The 22,229-nt window shown below is 41.4% G+C and overlaps 4 protein-coding genes across 4 annotated transcripts; 3 read left to right on the forward strand and 1 right to left on the reverse strand. All coding sequences in view use genetic code 11, as the record gives it.

The window, feature by feature from the left end:
- Nucleotides 1-911: 911 nt before the first annotated feature.
- EGR_00346 (carnitine/acylcarnitine carrier protein) lies at nucleotides 912-3,715 on the forward strand (the record flags this gene model as incomplete). The annotated part of the gene is made up of 6 exons (XM_024489595.1): nucleotides 912-1,243; nucleotides 1,276-1,366; nucleotides 1,559-1,676; nucleotides 2,326-2,493; nucleotides 3,080-3,204; nucleotides 3,665-3,715. 6 exons carry the CDS (start codon nucleotides 912-914, stop codon nucleotides 3,713-3,715), a joined length of 885 nt encoding a protein of 294 aa, XP_024356273.1.
- Nucleotides 3,716-5,227: 1,512 nt separating this feature from the next.
- EGR_00347 (hypothetical protein) lies at nucleotides 5,228-6,269 on the forward strand (the record flags this gene model as incomplete). The annotated part of the gene is made up of 4 exons (XM_024489596.1): nucleotides 5,228-5,327; nucleotides 5,419-5,537; nucleotides 5,919-5,993; nucleotides 6,066-6,269. 4 exons carry the CDS (start codon nucleotides 5,228-5,230, stop codon nucleotides 6,267-6,269), a joined length of 498 nt encoding a protein of 165 aa, XP_024356274.1.
- A 169-nt stretch (nucleotides 6,270-6,438) lies between these two features.
- EGR_00348 (Tetratricopeptide repeat protein 7B) lies at nucleotides 6,439-11,771 on the reverse strand (the record flags this gene model as incomplete). The annotated part of the gene is made up of 13 exons (XM_024489597.1): nucleotides 6,439-6,687; nucleotides 6,761-6,865; nucleotides 7,057-7,154; nucleotides 7,266-7,570; nucleotides 8,066-8,494; nucleotides 8,570-8,712; nucleotides 8,889-9,032; nucleotides 9,318-9,401; nucleotides 9,778-9,882; nucleotides 10,062-10,154; nucleotides 10,270-10,438; nucleotides 10,532-10,751; nucleotides 11,339-11,771. The coding sequence occupies 13 exons, from the start codon at nucleotides 11,769-11,771 to the stop codon at nucleotides 6,439-6,441; spliced, it is 2,577 nt and encodes an 858-aa protein (XP_024356275.1).
- A 4,132-nt stretch (nucleotides 11,772-15,903) lies between these two features.
- On the forward strand, nucleotides 15,904-20,670 carry EGR_00349 (hypothetical protein; the record flags this gene model as incomplete). The annotated part of the gene is made up of 9 exons (XM_024489598.1): nucleotides 15,904-15,973; nucleotides 16,007-16,054; nucleotides 16,083-16,165; nucleotides 16,204-16,368; nucleotides 16,699-16,879; nucleotides 17,656-17,771; nucleotides 19,246-19,344; nucleotides 19,712-19,899; nucleotides 20,268-20,670. 9 exons carry the CDS (start codon nucleotides 15,904-15,906, stop codon nucleotides 20,668-20,670), a joined length of 1,353 nt encoding a protein of 450 aa, XP_024356276.1.
- Nucleotides 20,671-22,229: the final 1,559 nt, after the last annotated feature.

Consider the following 22,229-nt stretch of genomic DNA (forward strand, 5'->3'; position numbering starts at 1 on the left):
GACCACAAAGCCGAGACTGTTGGTGAAGACAAATGCCATTTTCAGCCCTTCTGTTAGAAATCTTCCCCAATTCTCCCCTCCACAGCATATGCGATTCTTTCGCCCAGCTAAGGTTTATTACCCAGTAATAGATGTTTAGACAAGTGTTCTTTAAGATCGGGCTTGCTTTCCACCCAGGGAAGGGAGACCCAAATTGGCCAGTTTACCAAAACAGAGAGTTAGACAAACACCGTTTTGTACCATGTCTCCTTTTCTCATTGAGCAAGCCTCAGTATGCTAAAGCTAATTATTCTCCTTAGTCTGTATGACCCAAATCTGTAAATCATAGCACAAAAGCTGATTTAAAATTCGGTATTTCGAGCATTTGATTTATGTGATCATTGATAGGAGAATCTTCGCTAGTTCATCAGTTTCTTCTTATCTAACTTAAGTCATTTCCACCTGTAATTCTGAATCGCTTCTATTTTTAATGCATGCTATTTAAGGTACCCATGTGCTTTAAATCTGCCCAAGGCTGTGGGCATTTTTCTGCATTTTTGGTTAGTAGAATACGTAATGACGATTGCATTTATCTGTTGCTTAACCTTTTTGAACGGGTCAATAAGGGACTCTCGTGAGTACTTTTGACGCATAGGGTTACCAACTCACTTTGTTTCCTTATGTCTTGTACAGAGCATCATTAACTTTATCGATGGCAATACCGGGCGACCTTAGTTTGGTTTGCGTAGCACAAAAAGCGTGATGTATGGCGTGCTTTAGAGCAGATTTGGTTATAGTATTTTACCTTGGCTTCAAACATCATGCTCGAAAGTGTTTTCCAATTGTGCTTCATTTTTACTGGTTCCCTCCCTCATGTGCTTCTAGGTCAGCTTGGTGGATTCTGCTTGTGCTTCTGTATGCTCTAACTTAGCATGGTCCATAAAGAGAAGTCTGATTCTTCAAGCAATACTTTAAAGTCATTTTGGGCTGGTGGATTTGGCGGAATATGTGCAGTTGCTGCTGGCTATCCATTTGACACGATAAAAGTTCGTCTTCAAACAATGCCACACGTTGGGCCTGGTGAAACGCCAATATACCGTGGTGCTTTTGATTGCGCTGTCAAGACAATAGGAAAAGAGGGTATTGGTGGTCTGTACAAGGGGATGCTTTTACCATTACTGGGGGCAACTCCTTTGGCTGCCGTATTTTTTTCCGGTTTCAGCTTGGGAAAGGAACTTCTTGTACATGATGCAAAGAATATTCAGTAATTTTAATTCCTAATTAATATCTACGCAGAAAGAATGAAATATTTCTTGCGGGTATGCTATCTGGCGTATTCACCACCGCCTTAATGGCTCCGGGCGAGAGAGTTAAGTGTTTACTTCAGGTGCGCTACCCACTTTATGCATGTACGAATATTGGGTACTCTTTCCGTTATAGTATTCTAATTGCCGAGCAAATTCCCTTCCCATTTGACACTCCTTCTTAATTACAAATCGCTTGCACATAAATAATAGTCACATACGATACGGCTAAATGATAGGGTTTACGCTAACTATCGTGTATTTTGGACTACTAGGTTCAGAATCTTGGTTTGCATCCTAAGTACAACGGTCCTGTCGATGTTGTCAGGAGACTGTACCTTGAAGGTGGTGTTCGTAGCCTCTTCAAGGGTACTGCTGCTACACTCTTAAGAGGTGATTTCTGTTACTAGTTTTTCCTAATCCGACTCTGCTGTTTGGTTCCTGTAGATGTCCCAGCTTCAGGAGTGTTCTTCCTTAGTTATGAATGGATAAAAGAGCTAACGTCATCATCTGTTTTGTGAGTCAGTTTGTCTTGTTTAGATAGCATTTGGGACTGATATTTTTTAATCAACGGGTGTTTGCATTCACCTGTAGACTAAATTTTTCTTTATCCTAGAGCTGTTAACCGCCGCTATTATAAAATCTGTTTTTCCAACTAGATTTGGGAATTACAATTTGTATTTGCCAGTAGTGTTTCGTCGTTTGAGTGAAATTTATTACAATTATGGAATTTTCCGTTTTTCCCTATTCAAATATTTCCTTCCTGATAATATTAGCCCCTAGTTTCGGTATCATAACGTGGTTTTTCAAACATACGGATGCCGTACGTCTATGTTAGGCTTGCTCATCATTTACCTTCAGCTCATTCTTTGCTCGTTCTGTAGTTTAACGCTAATGAAGTCACACCCTTACCTTAATAATGACTATAGTGTGATGTACTAGTGTTTTTTTCCAAGTAGCATCACATCATGTTATTGTGGCGTGGAAGGCATGGTTCTGCGTGTATGTGTGGAGAGGCCATGTTGATTTCGCATGTTTTTAGATAATGCTAATCTCGATTCAATTTTAACCCATTCTTTGCACCTTTATTTTGATCCCAGAAAATCGAATCTTGGTGTTGCGCAGACTCTCTTCGCCGGAGGAATGGCCGGTGTTTTCAATTGGTTGGTCGCTATTCCACCGGACGTGCTCAAATCCCGACTTCAGATAGGTTGGTTTCTACCTAAAATTTATCTAAATTGTACTTCATACTTGACGGCCACTGAATTTGTCATGCGCCTTTTTGTGCATTAGGAAGAAAAGGCGCTTACTGGTCTTTCTTACACATCTGCCATGTTTACGCGGCCCTTAAATGCATTTAAGCATGAACTAATTCTAAATATCTTCATTTAACATCTTTTCACAAATACATTTAGGTGCAATAAATTTGGTTCTTGAAGTTGCACACCCGTCTGCTGTATCAATGGCTGTACTGTTTAAGGTTTTCGTTTCTAGCTTTGAGGGTTCGGATAGGAAAAACTATTTGTAGTGAATTACCATTATGATCGTGTTTAAAGTAGGTAAACTTGCAAAGCCACGATCCTAGCCTTTTGCATTTTGCTTACCATTAGGAATTTAGCAGATGCATTTGTGTAAATTATGCTATTTTTAGGTTGTGTTTATGAGATAATAAATGCTATTTTGACAAGGCGACTTATTATTATGGTTTGGATACAAAGTTAATAATTTCCGGCCATAGTTCATTTCATGAGTTGTTTATTTTCATGTCTGGTCACTACATTTTACTTTCCGTCCAGCTCCTGAAGGCAAGTATCCCCAAGGTATACGGTCTGTTTTCAAGGAGCTGCTGACCAAGGAAGGTGTCTTCGCACTTTATAAGGGCGCAGCTCCTGTCATAATTCGCGCTTTCCCGGCTAACGCAGTAAGATTATTTTCTCTCAACATTTCTTAATCTCCCCTTTGTACATGGCTCACAGTGTTAGAACCGCCCAAACTTTTCATTAAATGCGCAGCAATACGTTCACTTTTTTGCCCATCATGAGTAATTTCCCCTCACCTTGAATACCAGAAAGGATGATATAAGTTGATCAACTTATTTCCGTGGTGGTGTGTTTACTCGACTCCCACTTCGCTATGGCCACCATTAACACTCAGTCGTTTGAACTATCGCAATTTTCCCTCGTATACTCACCTATTCAAATACATTAATTCACTATCGCGAACATCTCCATTAGTTTAATCATTCCTCGACAGTTTACCTGTTTGCATATACATATGATTGCTCTTTCAGAATTTACCTTTGAAATAAAAGTCTATTTTTCCAGATTCAGTAGGAAATAAACGCCAGAATCCTCATTATATGGTGTGCTTCTTAATTTCAGGCCTGCCTTCTCGGTTACGAAGTAGCCTTGCGAGTCCTCAATTATCTCTAGGTTCCAAGGGATCGTTGTGTGCCTCTGTGTATAAGTAAAGTTTACCCCATGACTTGATCGTACTTTACTCATAGTGAATGCTGCGTTGTAAACATTACCTCAGTGAACGTTTTGACTTCAACATATTCTTTTATGCGGTAAGTAGAAGTTTGCTGGCATCTGGTACGAATCGTGCGAGTAAGTTACTAGACAACAATGGGAGCGATTCAAGGAACAACTTTTTTGTTGTGAATGAAAGCGTACTCAGCGAGTACAAGGCACCTTTAGAAAATCGGCCGATTACAAAGTGAAAGGGTTTCTTAGCTGAGATAAGTCTGTACACCTTGTTTTAGGAATTGCCTTTTTTGGACACGGGACCTCCACTTGCACTCGCATTAAAACACGGGGGGAGGCATTCGCGATTATTAGTCTATTCGTCCTTCCACCGTTATGTTGTCGTTGGGTCCCGTAAATGAGGTTGAAGTAGGCTGCGGTAGTGCGCGGCACCCCGGGCATAGCGTATTTGGGCTCATCGGCATGAGATCATCATTGTAGTCTCCTTGGAGTGACTTGAGCTGTTGGCACTAAGCTGCGCTTCAGTAAGCCGACTCCTAATACTTGTTATTGCCAGAGGAGGAGGTGATGAGGAGAGTTTCTTCCGCGATTGCTTTTTCGGAAGCACGACAGTTATCAGGTGATTTACTCTATCAGGGTCGTGACGTTCGGTTTAGGTCGTTTCCTCTCATAATTCGCTAACACCAGATCGCACTCAAGAGTACTCCGGTAGACACAGATGCTTCATAGGTGATCATCCAATGGGAACTAGGTTTTAAGTACCCACTGTAGAGCCTCAGACTTCTCTGAACACGAGAGAAGACATAATACTTAGGCATAATACATACAGAGAAGGGTTTGGGGCCAGAAAGCCAGTCCGTCCGGCGGGGGTATTGCCCTGTACTTGTCATTGTAGGGTTCCGGGTCTTCACTGGGGCCGTAATAAGTCGAAAAAGCACATATAAGCATACGAAAAACGCCCAGAGGTACTGGGAGGCTGCTGGCATAGCCCAAAGCCCATGTCATGAGGTGGGGAAAACCTGTGGGGACTGGAGTACACGTACTCTAATTGAGGTCACCATAGACATCATTTCAGGAACGGCCTGCGTTATTAACTGAATCCTCAAGCCGTTAAAAGTATTGCACTTAGTGGGTAAGTGCGCTTGTGGGGCAAAGGAATCGTGTTTCTTCACATTTCTCTTAACTAGGAAGAGGGAAGTGAATTGAAGACTACCTTTCGCACATATATTGGCCAAAGGAGTTTCGCATAAAAGTTTAGTATTTTCAGGACACTTGATGTTGGTTTTATCATCTTTGTAGGTTCGTCTTAAAAATATCTTATGCCATATTTTCCATCTTGGCATTTTAAAAAAGTAACTGAATTCATCCCAGAAAGGAACAATTAAGAGGTAGCTGCTTGAGGTTTACTTTCAAATCTCCAAGTGATACAGCAACAACTGTTTAAAATTCCAAAATTTAATGTCTTGTCAAATGATGCATTTATTTCATGTGACCTTTGAGGGTGGAAATTATTGGTCGTCGCTGTCTCACTTTGAATATCGTCATGTCTGTTTTGAAGGTGTTGCGGCGCAAGCTCGAGTTCCTGGGCTACCCGTCACATGATACTTTTTCTGTACAGTGTAACTTGATTACTTTGTCTTGATTTTTAGCCAATGTTGATGTTGCTAAACTCCTGGTTTGGCTAGAAGATAGAGTTATATGTTCTCTTCCAATTAGCGATCGTTTCAGAGATGTTGATTCCGAGATTTGGCCAAATTACATCGACTCGGTACGCTGAAGCGATTTTAGTAATGCAGAATCAGTATCTTAAGAAATTGGGGTGCCCATATGGGTTGAAAGAGCCCCGATGTATGGTGGACTGGCTCTTGAACCTTGGAATTGAAACGCAGACTGGGGACAAAGGTGAGTATCCAATATTGCGCCTATTTGTAGACGGAAATAGTGGTAATAAAAGTCGTGATACTTTTCCGGAGGGTGACGTTTTTGCTAATATCGACAGTAGGCTTCCTATTTTTCCTAAAGATATAAGCCGATGGTCCCCAATTTAAGGAAGGTGTACGCAAACTTGCAGAGGTACTCAATGTACCGCAGCACCCAGATCCCAAACAAACCTTTCGAGTAACTGACTGGATTTGTGCTATTGTTTTAGGGTGTCTGTGTCCTGATTGAAAAAATGCTGTCAAAAGAAGCCTTAAAACGGGCTAGTGAGGAACACGGTGAAAAGGTGAACTGGGACAAATTCTCCCAGCCCTCTTGATCTTTTGAGTCCTATTTTATTACACGTCGCTTTCTTAAGGTTGAGTTATTGGAAATAGAAGACATATTTTTGGGGTTTGATGTCGACGATCCAGCTTTACGACCCGCTGCTGTCGCTCTTCGCCTCTTACATGTTTCAGAACTGCGCAACTTGCAAGACCTAATAAACTTTGCGATCGTCAAGGTTCAGCAACTAACAGCGGACCCAAAGACTGATGAGAAGCTTGGCCAAGTTGGATTTTGAGTTCATTGTTTCAGTCATGCTCTGGTCAACACATTTATTTTGCTTTGAGACATTCTCTATTTGAAAAAAAAAATCGTTTGCCATTTAGTGGAGGGAACTGAGAAGTCATTCATGTACATATCACAAATTGCGACAATTATGCTACTGTCACGGTCACAGAGTAAACTTCTCAACTGCAATGAACTCCGAGACGAAGAGTGTAGAACGGCTCCAGGGGTTCCGTTTGCTCCAACTCGATAGCACTCAGGAATGCGGTCGTTGCAATAGTTTTGGACGCGGGGTCATTGGAGGTTTCACCACCAGATAGAACTTCCCCGAGGAGGCGCCAGACGCGAGAGTTCGTCGAGTCAACCGCCAGTGCGTCACGTAACGCCTGTTCAGCTAGGATATACTGTCCACTTTGTTTTAATGTGTTTGCCTATAATAGGTGGAACACCATTCGCTTGGGAGTTAGCATAACGGAAATGCCAAATGAAAGATCAGCCACCCACCAGGCTATAGAGAGATTTTATGTGCGATGGGTTAATTGCGATGGCGCTTTCATACATCGTTCGCGCCTCCTCGAGTCTGCCTGTGGCCTCGAATATACGACCACGCTAAGTAAATAGACTAAAATTAACAACCTGGGCTGAGAAGAGTAAATGTTAGCTGTCACTGCTCTAAGGGTGAGTGAAAGGTCACCCAGACGCGTTGTGTCAGCAGTATTTTGGCAAAAAAGGAGTTAGGGTATACATTAACAACGTAGGGTTACGTCCGTGTTCGCATAAAAATGTACAACCTCACTTACCAAGTATAGTAACTCGTGGTTTATTTGAGATAAGGAAACCGCCTCTGCTACGCAGTCTTGTGCATCTTCAATTCTCCCAGACTCTAAATAAAGCTCCGCTGAAATTAAACATTCCACTTATTTAAGTTTCCGACTTCGGGGGATGAGTTTTGCGGTTCTCTTGATGCATATTTACCAATGTTTCTAAGAGTATAATGTGGGAGACCCACCCATACAACCGAGGATTTTGGCAAGCAAAGCCTGAGGAGAGAAGTCCGCACCAACTGCTCCAAAGAAGGATGTGGTTTGGGGCTGCACGGGAGAGCCGTTTTGTGCAGCGCCGCTACCACTACCACCTGAGGCAAGCTCGGTGAGGATCGTCTCCAGTCGGTTGGAGGGGAGAAGAGCGATATGTTCACAGTTCATGGTACCGTCACTCGTCATGTTACACTCTGTCTCCGAGGCGCAAAGATCCAGTGCCGAGTTCTCACTAGGAACCAGCGGTGCATCCCGCAAACATTCTAACCCCGTGCTTCTAGGAGGAAGAAATGAAAATATGCTGGAAAGTACCTGTACACATGCAGTCAGCGGCTCAATGCCATTTCTGGGTATGGGATCCAAAAACAGACAACTCGGGAGTTTGGATAGCTTTACAGGGGTTCGGAGGCCCATATGTTTTTCTAACAACGTGCCTATTTTACGATTCGCCATTAACTGCTTACTTGTACCAGACCAGTAGAAGCTTAACCCAAGACAGCGAACTCAGTTTCATTGTGCTGATCTTTGAACAGTGAAAAGCAATTTTTTGGTCCTTTAGCGAATAAAAGCTATCTGAGGTATTATATGCTTTCGTGTATCCTGCCAAAGTCCACCATGACAGATGTTTCTGTGTTGAGAATCAGGAAACGGTTAACAAGTAGAGACAAATTTGGTTTAGACTAACGCGAGGGATGTATGAAGAATCTAGTGATTGTTCCTAAATTTGTCCTGCAAGATTTATGCGAGAAATGCGGACAGAAGGATAGCATACCCAGTTTCAAGTCGCTGACCCTGGAATTGTGGGAAGCAGTCGCACCAGGTGTCGATGAGGTGCATGTAGACCTTCAGTCCAGCCTCAGGACCGTGGAACTCGGCCTCCACTTTGGCAAGGGTAAAGAGAAGTGAGAAGTCATGCGGACGGTCGGCGAGACCGCTATGGAGAGCCCTCACGGCTTGGTACAAATGTGCATGCCGTCCACCACCTAAGGAAACTGTGGTTGATGTGGAGTTAGTGGAGGAAGACAATGAGGCGGAGGCAGTGTGGAGGAGAGCCAAAAGACGGATCGTTTCAGGTTGCGTTGGTGCCAAGAGAATGGACCGCTGGCAAGCCTTCAATGCCTGCACGATTTTCCGCTTGATGGCCAGTTCTACCGCAAGATGATACCATGCTAGATAGTCCTCAGGATCCGATTTAGTCGCCCTGCAATACACATCAGGTGCGAATGATAAATCGTGCATGTGAAGTATAAGTACGTTGCAATGCAAGAAAACATACGCAGTGTACTCCTCAATGGCTTGTTGTTGCAGTTCGACTTTACGTGGTAACATTTGACATTCCCTTGCAGAGATTGAATACCCCCAACCCAACATCAGATGGGACCTGGCACACAAATACGTGTCCTCTGCCTTGGAAGCGATCTATAAGGAAACAAACGCGAATCTCCATACGCACATTAATTAGTGACAACTTTTCTTTCACCAATTCTCGAAATGGTGCAATGGAAATTCAAAAGTACATTCCAATTTGGGCTCTACGTTTTTTTCGGAAAACTGCCCTTTTGCAAGACGCCGATTCATAAAGGAAATGAGCATACCTCAACCCCATTTTTGGCGAAGAAAATACCCTCTTCAATCAAATGAAGGCGGCCCAAACAAAGTGAGCTCGCAAGTAGGCAGATAGAAGGGTTGCTGGGATCAATCCGTTGACATTCTCGAAGAACTAAATAGGCTCGATAGTACTAAAAGCACAAAGAGCCAAGATAGTGACTGCAATCTAATTTGTTGATATGGCTCAAACCATCTACAAAAACTTGAACATGATCTCACATTCACAACTATGGCAATGCTAGTGAATAACCGTGCGATTTACTAATGCGACAATTTGAGTGGAATATACACAGCTTATATCTGTCAATCTTTAATAAGCTGGTTATAATACGGGCAGAAGAGACATGAAAGTCTGAAGTTGTTCGCATTGGTGACAAAGAAAGTAGAATGAAATGAAGTCGACTCATAGAGGTTACCTTTTGAGAGGCTACCAATGAGAGAGCAAATTGATACCAGATTTGAAATTCTTGATAGGAGAACTTCAGCGCGCGTTCTAACGTCTAGGATAAGTTGAAAACGACCGATGAAGTAGGCAGCCAGCCATGTAAATGATTTTACACGACCGAAAGCAAATAAAAAAACCTCAGAGAACAAAATTTACAGATAATTTATTTTTGTAATTCAGTGAATCGACCGCTAGCACAGTCTCCTTCTCGTGACCTAAGCTACAGTCATTGCATATCCAAATACACTCTGTGTAAAAATGAGTGTAAATAATGTATTGTAGTAACTAAGATTAAAACATGAACAAATTGGACCATATTAGATGAAGGATATTTCATCGTAGGACAGACTGAAAAATGTGATGCCATTATAGTTAAATGAACACTTAAAGCATAATACCTTTGAAAGAAATGAGAAGTACCCCTTACGAACAAGAGCGATGGCTAACAGGTCGTAGATGACGATGGTTTCATTTACGGTCTTAATTCTTTCCTCAGCCAAATCAGAAGATCGATTCAGAATCACATCTTGACTAGCCTAAATGAGTAAATAATCGTGATGAACTGGAATATTCTGTCACAAATTACAGCAGCCTAAGCTGCTGTCACCACACTAAGAGCCCGTAAAAACCAAAGTAAGTTCAAAAAACAATGTAACGCTGTATTAACTCTAAAGCAAATCTTTGAGTGAAATCCTTTGCTTAAGCAAGAACTTACGATATACTCGGAAATAAGAAGCATCAGAATAGCCTCCTGCAGCTGATCATCCGGGACATAAGCATCTGCCGGATAGCAACGAGGTTTACCATTCTATAAAATAAGTCCAAACATGCTCATTAACTCAAAGAAAGTTATTGCCTTAGAGGCATAAAATACGATACTCAAAATTCATTTAGGTAGTTTTGAAATCAGATACTAAATTTACCAAGTCGCGTTCGGACGAGGCTATATATTTGTAGTATTTTCCGGTGCACACGACACGCAGAAGAAGTTCGGCCAGTTGACGTGCCAAAGACTGACGAAGTGACTTTGTTGACGGTGTCTCCACGTAGCGCAAAAGGGAACGAAATTTCTGTACCGCCTCAGTCATGTCACTGAGTGAATGGGGAAATGGAAATGATACTATAAAAGTCCAGTTGAATAAAAGAACATACGATGGGTAGAAGTGCCGCCGAAGGGAGACTTACTTTTGCTGAAGCGACCCAACAACCTGTCTCTTGATAGCGGTATCTACCGATTTTGGCAAACCGATGGGCTGAAGGCTCTCGGGCAGGGTCGGTTCCACCTCCTGCAGGTAGCGGATGCACACGCTACCAGCCAACTCGTAGAGCTCGTAAATCTCATCACTGACACCTTCATCTGATTCGAGGTTCGGTCGAGTGGAGAGCAGCCGTTCCTTGGAGATTCCTACAAATCAACGAAAGTCACATAAACTATCCAGTGTACCAAAGTGCTAGGAAATTAAGTGAAAAGAAAACCACATAAAATGACGTTCCAAAATATTGTCGGAATCGCAAATATTCAGAAAGGCAGCTCAAAGGAAGCCTTTGGAAACGAGAACAATTAGCGTGACGATTGTGTGACAGACCACACTGCCATTCACTGCCAACATCCTAGGTATAGTTGTTTAATCCCAGATAAAGTGCTCCAAACGTAAAATGCGACAGATAAAATACGACTAAAAGGAATCTATTCAAGCAACAATATTGGGAATCTTACTTATATCTTGATCACAATTTATGGACATTGAAGAAATTAACAAAACTAGACTCGCCACATAATAAAAAAATACGAATTAATAATAACCAAGCTATGCTACCTATGAATAAATTTATAAAGTAGCGCACGAATTTTTCCCACCATAAGACTAGTTTAATGGGAAACAACCAATTCCACCCACAAGATCAGAAATTTAAAAATAGGAAATGTTGCTAAAAAAACAAGACAGCGAGAAAGGTTGGGTAAAGTGAGAAGCTTTGGGGAATCAAGCTCACCAAGCATGGCGAATCCCTCCGACAGGAGGCAAGCAAACCGCGATGCATAGGAATCGATCCGCACCTTTTTAAGGTCAATGCCACCGGTTGTTAGCAGTTCGACGACCTTCGCATAGTGGTCCTGAATAAATGCTATCTTCGCTTTTAAAATTGTCGCCTCATATCTGTATTGATCATCAGCGTTCCGTAGAGCGGCTTCAACGGCCGCCTCCACGGCCTTGAAATCGATGGCATAGGTGCACTCCTTTTCAGAAAGAATGAGGCGGCTCTCGCAAAATACCAGATTGTAGAGACAGACATTCAAGCCACTACGCTCGCCTTTGAATGCACAGACCAGCTCAAGAGCCTTGTTAAAATTACCCTCGGCACGATGCTTTTCAATCTCGAGCTCAAGTCGTGACTTTCGAGACCTAGATGCGCGCGAAACATACATGTCTGCAAAAATTGGATAAAGCTCTCATGAGATTATTTTCAAAGACAGAAGTGTAGAAATCAAGATTTCACCGCATCAAGAAAACAGTGCTGGCAGTCAAGGCAAATAATCCATGCAATATATTCACCCACGAGCTTTGCATGATTATGAAGAATTATCAAACTAATTCCAAAACACTTATACACAAAGAAGTTTCCAACAGTCTTATAAGGAGGAATATGAAGTTGTGTGACCACTTAGTAGGCAAAAATGGCATTTTTTGCAGTCATAGCTCTATATGGCAATGCATTTCTTTACAAATGAGTTTTAGGACCTACAATGGATCACACGAACTTGCAATGCATGAACAGTATTATGGGAAAATCACAGCAAGCTTCGGTTTCACTTACATTGCACAGAGATATTCAAAACTGGGACACTTGAGCGCAAAATCGCTAAGTATACTGACTCTAAAGCCACAAAATACAACAAAGCAAAAGCTACAGGCATGTCAATCGTGCGTTAAAAATATTTTTGACAAGTAACCGGGTCCAAGAAAATATGGGCACAGGGTTTAGATCCACCAAATCCCTACTTTTACCTACGATGTGTTCTTTGCTGCAAATATGAGCAAAATAATCTCAAAAATTCCGGAAGGTAATTACAAGACTACCACACTTCTACACACCCAATCAATTAACCCGCCGAAAGCCTCGTACTAGGCGTTTTTTTTAAAAGGAATAGATTCCAAGTCGTCAAAATGATAACACTTTAACTGTCGGATATTATTTTGCCTATCTTTCCCTAATACTATATGTCCAAACCTCTATCTTTTACCGTTAAACTTTTCCAATATCACGTAAAGCACGATCTCTCTGTCTTCTCTCCTTTGGCCTTTACATGCTTTGACCAAACAGGTTAATTCGATGATGACATGTTTATTGTTCAGGGTTAATGAGAATTTGCACAAGTTAGGGAGACTAAGGGCACTGAACTCTTCTCAGCCTTGAGGAATTCTGACGACTCTTCCATCACGAGGTTACAGTTGCTTATCCACTTCTCGCCTCAAAGGCGCATCTAAACAACACGAGTATCACATAGGCCCTCATCTTTTCAAGCTTTGCATCTAGCGCTTTCCTTATGGGTTGTCTTTGTATATGTCATCGGGTGGTTTTCTTTGTTTCATTAGTGCGTAAATTTCATCTTCATATTCGACAGGTGGTTTACCCTTGTATGGTTGCATCTTGTTGTGATGAAAGGTTGTTAGCTAAATACGGTGCTGAACGTTGCGGAAGAGGCGATTTGTAGGTGAGAGAACTTTCACCACTCGGAATGGATCTTTGCACCAAAGATGATGGTATTATCCTCAACCATGGACAGTTTCTTTAATTACTCCTCTGTTGCGAGCCTTTGAATAGTATGCGGTACTCCACTAGAACAAATCCACCCTGTATGACACTGAACATGGACATTCAGGTAGCAATATCCATATTGGTCACAAGTCCCAAAAGAACGTTCGCCTAATTTGTAAGTTACTTCATATTTAGTGCGCAGATTTTGCACACTATCGGTGGGAGAGAGAGAGCGAGGGAAATAGAGCGGTAGAAGGAACATTAACCCTTTCCCCTCTGTGTCACCAGCTTAAAGACTATACCGTGAGAGACTGCAAAGGAATCCAATCTAGGCTCCTCCTTGTTTAACGATTCCTCTGCCTCTTACATGGTCTTCTTTCCCTCCTTTTTCTTTTTTGTTTTCATAAATAACATCTGCAACCCCACCAGATAGGAGCAGTTTGTACAGGGAGCAAAATTAGCTCAGATACGGAGATTCTTCTTCACTACTTTGTTGACATGTAACTTGTGTATGGTAGCAATGGTTGGGGGGGAAGTATAAAAGCACGATCTGTAATGCTCCGTTAAATGCCCCGTACCCGCCGCAAACTTGATAACTTATTCCAAATTTCTTTTCGTGTTCTTCTTCCTCTCCTCTGCCTTCTTCCTCCTCTGCATTTTTAGACTCCCATCTTACGCGATGCTACGGCTGCTGTTCATAGTCGATCCCATTGCTCCATTGGACAATTATTGGAGGCACCTTGCCCAACATCCAGACATGCTTCCTTTTGGTAGTCTTGACTCCTTGCAGGTAATCGGTCAGCATTAAATCCGGTGGATATGACGGATGAGAGGTTGCGCAAATTGTAAGACAGGAGCAAACATCCACAGTCTGGCCTGATTTCGTCAGATCATTCTACACGTTTCATTCGTCATTGAAGAACTGAAACGAAACCCTATATGAAATTCCCATTGATTTATCCATACCGATACTCCTGAAGTTTGTTCGGATTAAACCTGGACATCTGAGTTTTCTCCGGAAACCCTGGATTAATCAAAGTTGTCACTACGGTTGAACCTGGGTTGATTGACACCCAATAGGTGCTGAGGAGACGTAACTCTTACAGAAAGACTCTATTTTCCTGAGTATTCTCATGACAGGTTGATAATGTGTCGAGTAGGTGTTCCAAGCGCTGCTTGAATGGAAAACGTGAAACACGGCGGCCAGTCCCCTCACTAATAGAGTGACGAACTGCGTACATCCTTGAAACGTTTACATCGAGGGTATGAGTTTCTTGCCTGCATTGACAAGGCAGTACGTTCATCACTCCACGTGGATGCGTGCACTTATCTACCATCACCGTTCTCCACTTGCCATTCTGACGCACAGTTCATGGAACGGCAATTAAACTACAGGAAACCAACCATAATAAACGTCTAGCTAATGCTTTTTTTTAAAAAAAACAAGTCATCGTAACATAAATGTGGTGACGTTGTCATCGTTGTGATATTTCCACTGATTAGGCCTACGCTTAATGGAGACCACATAGTGACTTAATTGTGAACTACCACCTCTGTTGTGGCATAGAGGTGATACTCCACAGGCGAATCACTAGAGTCAGTCATGTTTGGACTTGCGCTATGTATTCTTCAAAACTGTCCATTGCCTTGCGAATATCCAAGTGCCGTGCATATCCTTGAGATTCAGAAGATCTCACATAGCTCAGTGAAGAGTCAACTTTCGAAATTAAGGCCTTGATCGCTATGAACAGATTCGGGTACTCCATGCTGACAAATCCATCGAATGAAGAAAACTGAATCAATTGCTTCAGTATTATGTCCCTATTGGTTCTACCTCGGCTGCTTTCGTGAAGTAGTCTACCATTACCTAGAACATATCAGTTTCCTCCCTTGGGACCAATGGCGTCCATATATACTCTTTCCCCTGGGAAGCCTACGGGCATAGGTTGTGGTTTGATCGCTGTGGGGTGCAAGTGATACAGTTTCTGCAGAAATCTTATACGTCTGGGACAAGTGAAGGCCACAAGTATCTTTTGCCTGAGGCACCTAGCGTTTTCGCTTCACTCACGTAGCCCATTTACTCGTGTAACCATTGGAGAATTGTTGATACCAATGAGACTAAGAACACTGGGTTCTTAGGCAACCCAACGTTTTCTTGAAACCATAAAATCTCATCTTCTAGAGGAGGCTTCTACCATTCTCACCACGGCTGTCTGGTAGCCCTGCTAACCGAGGTCGTCTCTTCCACTGTGGATTTGTAAGAGGACATCAGGAATCTCATATGCCAGAATAGTGGCTGGATCGGTACATAGCGTGGTTCTTTATGACAATTAGTAGATTCGCCCACGCACTACGAAACTACCTGTTCTTGTTACGTCTGGTATGCGAAAAGGGGCATTATTATTCGTATTCCCTTTTCCGCATTGAACTGTGAAGTCATATTGATACAGCACTTTGTGATAGCGTGCAACCAAACGGTGGATGGCCCCATTGTTTTAACCACCTAACTGCCTAATGGTCCGTTTTAACTATAAACAACAACGTAAAAGCACCATCACAAGAACTATGTTGGCACAATAATTTAACTTAAGGTAATTATGCTTCATTTATGGGTGGTCTAGTTGGTTTTTTTACTAAAGTTTTGCAAATTATTTGAAAAGTTCTCATAATGTTGCCTGTGTATTCAAAGCGATTGCATCTGTGTTCACAATTAAGTGCGGTCTTTTGAATTCAAGGTCGAATGGATTCTGATTGGAATACGTTATTTTGAGGATTAATACAGTCGATCAGGTGTTTGTAATATGTTTGTCAACTCAGCTGTAACAAATCAACAGATGGCAGTACATTATCGGAAAGTGCATTCCGCAAAAGGTTCACTATACCTTTCATTTCTTATTTTTTAAGCCGCCATTGACACCAAAACTCCTCATTCGTTGTGCACAAATCCCAAGTGTAAGTTGAATACCTTTAATTACTCTAGCTAAATTACGCATGAAAAGGAAGAGTAATGTGCGCATAAATGCGCCATCACCGAATTTGTCCGGGGTACGCAAGCACAAACAGGTAAAAATATTTCGATGCTTTTTAATAACAATATTCAGTGTTGTACCTATTCTAAGGACCCAGTAGTCAATGAAATCGTTTCGAAATTAATGAATCAATTTGAGGGGCATGACACAAGGAGGCAAAAACCGAGAAAAGTTGCCACTCTAAACGGCATTTCTCGTGGTGGTTCACTTAACCTTGGAAGTAATTGCAAACTTCGTGTGAGTAAACTTCGTTTCAAGTATGCTTACATGCTAGTTTTTAAATTTTAGCTAGAAACCTAAACATTTACAGGGGTTTGCTTGATTCTTTTCGGGCCTCGGATTTAGCTATTCTATGTTGTTGTTGGTGTGGTTTTCATAACGTTCTTATTTTTAACACAGAATAATTGTTCTGCATTTATTTTGTCTATATGTTTCAATATTGATATGAGTACCCTGCATTCCCAAAAAGTGTGTCTACTCTCAACATCCCAAATAATCCATGATTCGTTTATGATGTTTTAGCTCTACCTCTCCTTATAGCGATGTCATTCTTTTGTGATTACATAGCAACCTTGTCATGACCCACCGGCCGATGTCCTAAAGCTTCATGCAAGCCTTTTCACTGAGCCCAAAGTTTTTTGCCCGAGAACACTCAAATCGGCAGCACTTTCCCGAGTTCGCAACCTTGCATGCTACAATCCGCCACGACGAAGTCAGGCGGCGGAACATTTGGAGGAGTTTGACTTAAGTTGGTCACTGTTATTCTTCACTTCACCAAACACCATTAGTGATGGTGTTTTTTATTTAAATCACCTAAACCTTTCGAGGTTTCCTTCCAATTTATTGGGTGGGACGACAGGCACATTAAAACGTGTAACCATGAGCCCAACTGTATCAAGAATATGGTATCAACGATGTATGGTACTTACCTCTGGATTTTTTAGTTAGGGTGCCACCACAAGGGAACAACGATAATCTTAAGTCTTCGCTTGGAACGTATTAGCCGACAAAAACAGAGACGTGTACTAATCGGGTTCAACTGCGTTTTGTTAGTGTTTTTACTATGGAATAATCATGAATCTGTCATTAATTTTTGTATTAAAGTGGATTTTTAATCAATTTGCTGGGGATTTCCATAATTACTTGTTAAATATCTAAAACGATTTAATGCGCACTATAATATAAGGTGTTGCCCATTGTTCGTTCTGTTGTTATGGTTTGGACCTCTCCTTGATATTCTAAAATCGCCATGCAGTCCCAACTTTGTCTAAAATTGGCCGTTTCTTAATGTAATTTTTGTTACAGACTGAGTTTATTAAAAGCTCTTCTTGGATTATGAAAGATAAATAACTGGCATGTAATTTATAAATTGCGCGACTAGTTTTATCGACAACTAAATAGATGTGATAGGAGGCCTTTTTTGGGCTGAGAGGATATGTTAGATTATTGCTATGGGTAGCCAGCTAGCTGCTATGATTTTAATTGCTAAATTAATCATCTAGTTATTCCTATCAATTTTCACAGGAAGATCGCAAAAGCCGTCTTTGCTTAACGACCACCAGTCAAGGGACCCTGATTTGCCAAGCAAACCCGTTTTCCGAAGCCCCACATCAGCTTCAGTCCATACACCAAGCCGGAAGGTATCTTGTTTAACGCTCTTCATGTAATAGTAATTTGGTAAACTGTAACAAAGTGTGGAGCAAGGCTTTCAAAAGTAAAACTAGTAAACACTCTTCTGTAGATGTCGAGGCGTGCACTTTTATCGGTTCGCTACTTGGAGGCATCAAGAGGGCGTGCGCTATCATTCGCATTAGCTGAACGGTCAGTCACGGCCACCGTCTCTTAGGCACTGGTTTAGCCGCCTAAAATACAGTTTTTTACGCCAAATTGTTTTTTTGACTTTGGGAAATACGCCGATTCTTAAACAAAATTCCGATTTTTGGTAAAGTCCAGCTTGATAGGGAACTTGCTGTGATAGGGCTACCCAACAAGGAGGTGTCACTTTAATTCCTTTAGTAAAGGCGACAAATTTTAATGTGTACTCGTTGAGCAGATTTTTGAAAATCGTCAAATAGTCAAGACAGTCTGCCTCTTTGAATCGTAAGTAAATATTCATATCCCAATTCTACCCCTTTAAGAACATTATGCGATTGCTTACCACAAAAAATCTCGTTACGAAGCTTAAATGTGTTTTTAGTACGAAGGCAAATCCCGGATACTATAATTTTAACTAAATTTAACCGAAAACAAACATTTTTTAGGCTGATTCAGTTAGAAGTGGTGCACGACGATCCGCTCAAAAAACGTAAGCATCACTGCCAGGTCATTTTTTCTTATTTTGGTCCATCGTCAATGAACGTGACTTAGCCTTACTTTAACGTGATACTTTCATGATTTGCTGGAATTTTCTTTCATATGGATGGCAATGTGTGCTCCAATACACTTTCTTATTTCAGAATGGAGGACATTGAGTACCTCAAATTTTCATCAGCCGTGACAGATGACATCCTTATAAATCGCCAATTCAGCAACAGGTATGTCTTGTCATTTCTTTTGGCTCTACTATGCTTTTTAGCGGAAATTATTGTCCTAATGCACTGTTATTATTAAGAGGTTCTAAACAGATGAAGGTGCATAGCATTTTCAATTTTGCTAAAGGGATTTTGAGTGCATTAAGAGGCGATGTACTGCACTTAGCCAGTGTTTAACACCTTACCTTAATGCGACAACGAGGTCTACTCCATATCCTACTGCATAATAATTTACATTTTGATTTGGTAGTTAATGTTTTCAAATAGATCTCTTTCACCTAACCAGTGGTAATCACATACAATCTGCGCTCTTTAGCCAATTGGTAGAAATTTTCCGGACTCATTTGAAGCGTTCAAATTCGAGGCTCAGTAAGGCAAGTTTTGCTTTCTTTACCTGTCCAGGTCTGTTCATTTTCACCACTTCATCAGTAAATGCTACCGTAGACTTGCACTGATTACTGCACCTGGGGGTTTTACTGACCGTCGTTTCCGAGTCTTGATGTTACACGTCACTGTGTCGAGTTGTTTTTGAATCTTCGAGCGAGTTGGACTGCGTTTTGATGCCATCTCTATTGCCTTTCAGGAGCAACAGTTGAAAGCGATTCGCCAGATTGCCCTACAGTTGGATGTACCTGCGGAACTGATGACGGAGTTTACTCTTCATAAGAGTCAGTCCGATATTGTGAGTAGATTCGCAGAATGAAGTCATCAACTTCAATTTTTAATTCGTACTTAACAATATGCATTCATGTAATATAGAATTGAGGTTTATTGGGATATTTTGGATAAAGAGAAGTAATGTTTAGAGCGAAGGGGCTAAATTTTGCCTTTATTGCCTTTTAGAAAAAGTCTTAAAGGTTCAGAAGGCACGAGGAAATCCAGCATGATTTACCTCGATTTATCAAAATTTTAATGTTGTATATAGAGCATCTTAAAACATCTCAATTAGCTGTGGACGACCATGCTTTCACTTAATTGCCTTATGTACCGCGGTCCCAAATGTGATTCCATATCACTGTAATTCTTATCTCGTTAAATCCGATAAAAAGGCGAAGACAAGCCCCAACCCTGGCGTTAATGCCAAAGGCGATGAAGCGTTGAACAAAAAAGAGCCCACCCCTGAGTCTCAAAGCAGTGAAGGTGGTCTCCTTAGTTCTGTCACGCCTCTACGAGACTCCTGCTATACACTCAATCTCCGCCGATCGGAAGGATCCGGTTCTAACATCCTAAACACAGAGTAAATCGTCACTGCTATTACCGCTTGTTCTGTCCGCGTCAAGGAGGTCCTTTATTTAGTCCTAACAACTAAACCACGCCTTAATCAGGTATTATTTATGCTCACTTGCTTTTGAATGCTAGAGTCGACCGCTTGTCAATCCAAAGAGCCTTGATCAAATGTCCCGTAAAAGGAATTTTCCCCGATATTTGTATACCATCATTGATGTTATGAATACCCTCCAGCTAGAATATTTTTGAATTTTTATCTTCTATCAGCAAAGTCTTAAAGAAATGTTATAAGCCTTTAAAGTATCAGAACTAGTCCAACTTTGTCAATGTTATCAGTGTAAATATATTCTGAAGGGTGTTTCTTGCCTTGGTATGAAGGGATGAATCGGATGTGGAGAGTGGATCGTGCGACAGCACCACGTGTCTTGCATCCTTATCGCTTGCAAACGATCAAGCGTCTCCGCAACAGCCTTCGAAATCGACATCCGATCTTGTCATCCCTTCTGGGACGTCAGATGCAGCGTCTAATATGAACTCGGAGATTGAAGGAACCAGTCAGTTGCTTAGTTCTCTTGAGATCAAAGGAATGGTCGAAAGTGACGAAAAAAGTGAAGATAAAGATGAAGAAGATGATAGTGATGATGATGATGATGATGATGATGAGGAGGAGGAGGAGGAGGAGGAGGAGGAGGAGGAAGAAGAAGAAGAAGAGGAGGAGCGGACTGATATCAACGATGCTGAGGAGAGCTACACCAGTGAATCTTTTGACGACGATGAATAGAGCTTTCTGGACATCATTTAATGAAGACAGCTATCTTTCGACAAAAATAGTGTATCTTTACCTAGATTGAGAATTAGTGATGAGTGATAGATCAAGTCGTGTAATTGATCTCATTTGCTGTTTCATACTTTCATAAATCGACAGCGCTGAAAAGTGACGACTTGTTGAGACCACTTTTATTGCAGTTTTAATGGCATACAACACGTTAATTATATTAGTCTTTACTAATACAACGCGTCTGCTACGTTTCAATTTCTCGTCAGTTCACGGTAACTGGTTCCACCAAGTCCTACGTCTCTAACAGATTGATTGAGTCTTCAACGGTGAAGAAGGTGCAGGATGTTTTTGTTTTGCGAATGCTTACATTTCCTTTTCTGCTTTCTGACCAGGTGTTGATCCGATCAAATAAACCAACAATGGAAACGTATCAAGTTGTTAGCGACCAACTTCCTTGTTTTAAAGTGACTTTCCAAAATTTTTTTTCTCAGGGATTTGTGTTTGTCGTTAAAAACGCTCAGTAATTAGCATGAAAATGATTTTCACCCAACTCTCAAATAATCGTAGCGATTATGGCTTTGCGCTGAATGTATTCTTCTCTTTTAAAATATATGCCTATAAAATCTCACGTCAGCATTATCCCACGTGAGGAGTTTAGACGAGTTGTGTTCTGAAAAACGCACTGAACTGGGCATGATTTTACTTTCTGCACCTGAAATGCAACCAGGTTTGTTGCAAGAATCTAATACATTCGGCAGGTTTAAGGGCTTGGCCTTACCTCAGAAACAATTGGAGTGGTTCTTTTGTACATACAATAACTCCACTTCATAAATTGTTACCATGGCAATTCGATGACAGAGCTTAAAGGACAAAATCTGGTATCCCGATATTTACAGTGCATATTAAAATAAAAATGCGCTTGGGATGCAAATATGAATGCTAAAATTATAGAAGTCACCACATCCCCTAAGCTCATCCACTATATTGCAGATCGTACACAGTCCTGCTCATTGTATTGTATTTGGATACAACTTTTCAAGTTACCCCTATGATTAAGTAATTTGTCTACGAGACATCTAGTCTGTAGCTCCCCCACGAAAGAAGGCACAATATTCGGACAGAATGTGTTGTCGGCATACAGTAGGACTCGGGCCGCCGGAGGGAAGAACAATGGCAGAGCCTCCAAATCGTCCGTTACCAAAACCGAGAAGTAAACAACTCATGTATTATGTAGTCATCCTTCTAAATATCACGATAAATAGTGGCAATGGCTAACCACTATCAAACACTAGGCCATGGAAAGTTTAAATAAGCGTTTTAGGTTTTACACACTAACAGGAGCTGGAATGCACAAAAATCAATTTCTTTGTAAACCTCTTGATTGTGACTGTGAGACGCCTTAAAAACCATGTAATGTCAAACTGACACAGATACGTGGGATGTCTATGAAGAAAGCTGCGGACTTATGGATGCCGCATTGACGAACCTCTGCCTTGTTAAATATTTGGTCCAATCGCGGTCTCACCAACCTATCACAATGCCGCGGTATTTGTATAAAACCT

This window comes from Echinococcus granulosus, assembly GCF_000524195.1.
Source record: "Echinococcus granulosus chromosome Unknown EG_S00001, whole genome shotgun sequence".
Taxonomy (NCBI): Eukaryota; Metazoa; Platyhelminthes; class Cestoda; order Cyclophyllidea; family Taeniidae; genus Echinococcus; species Echinococcus granulosus.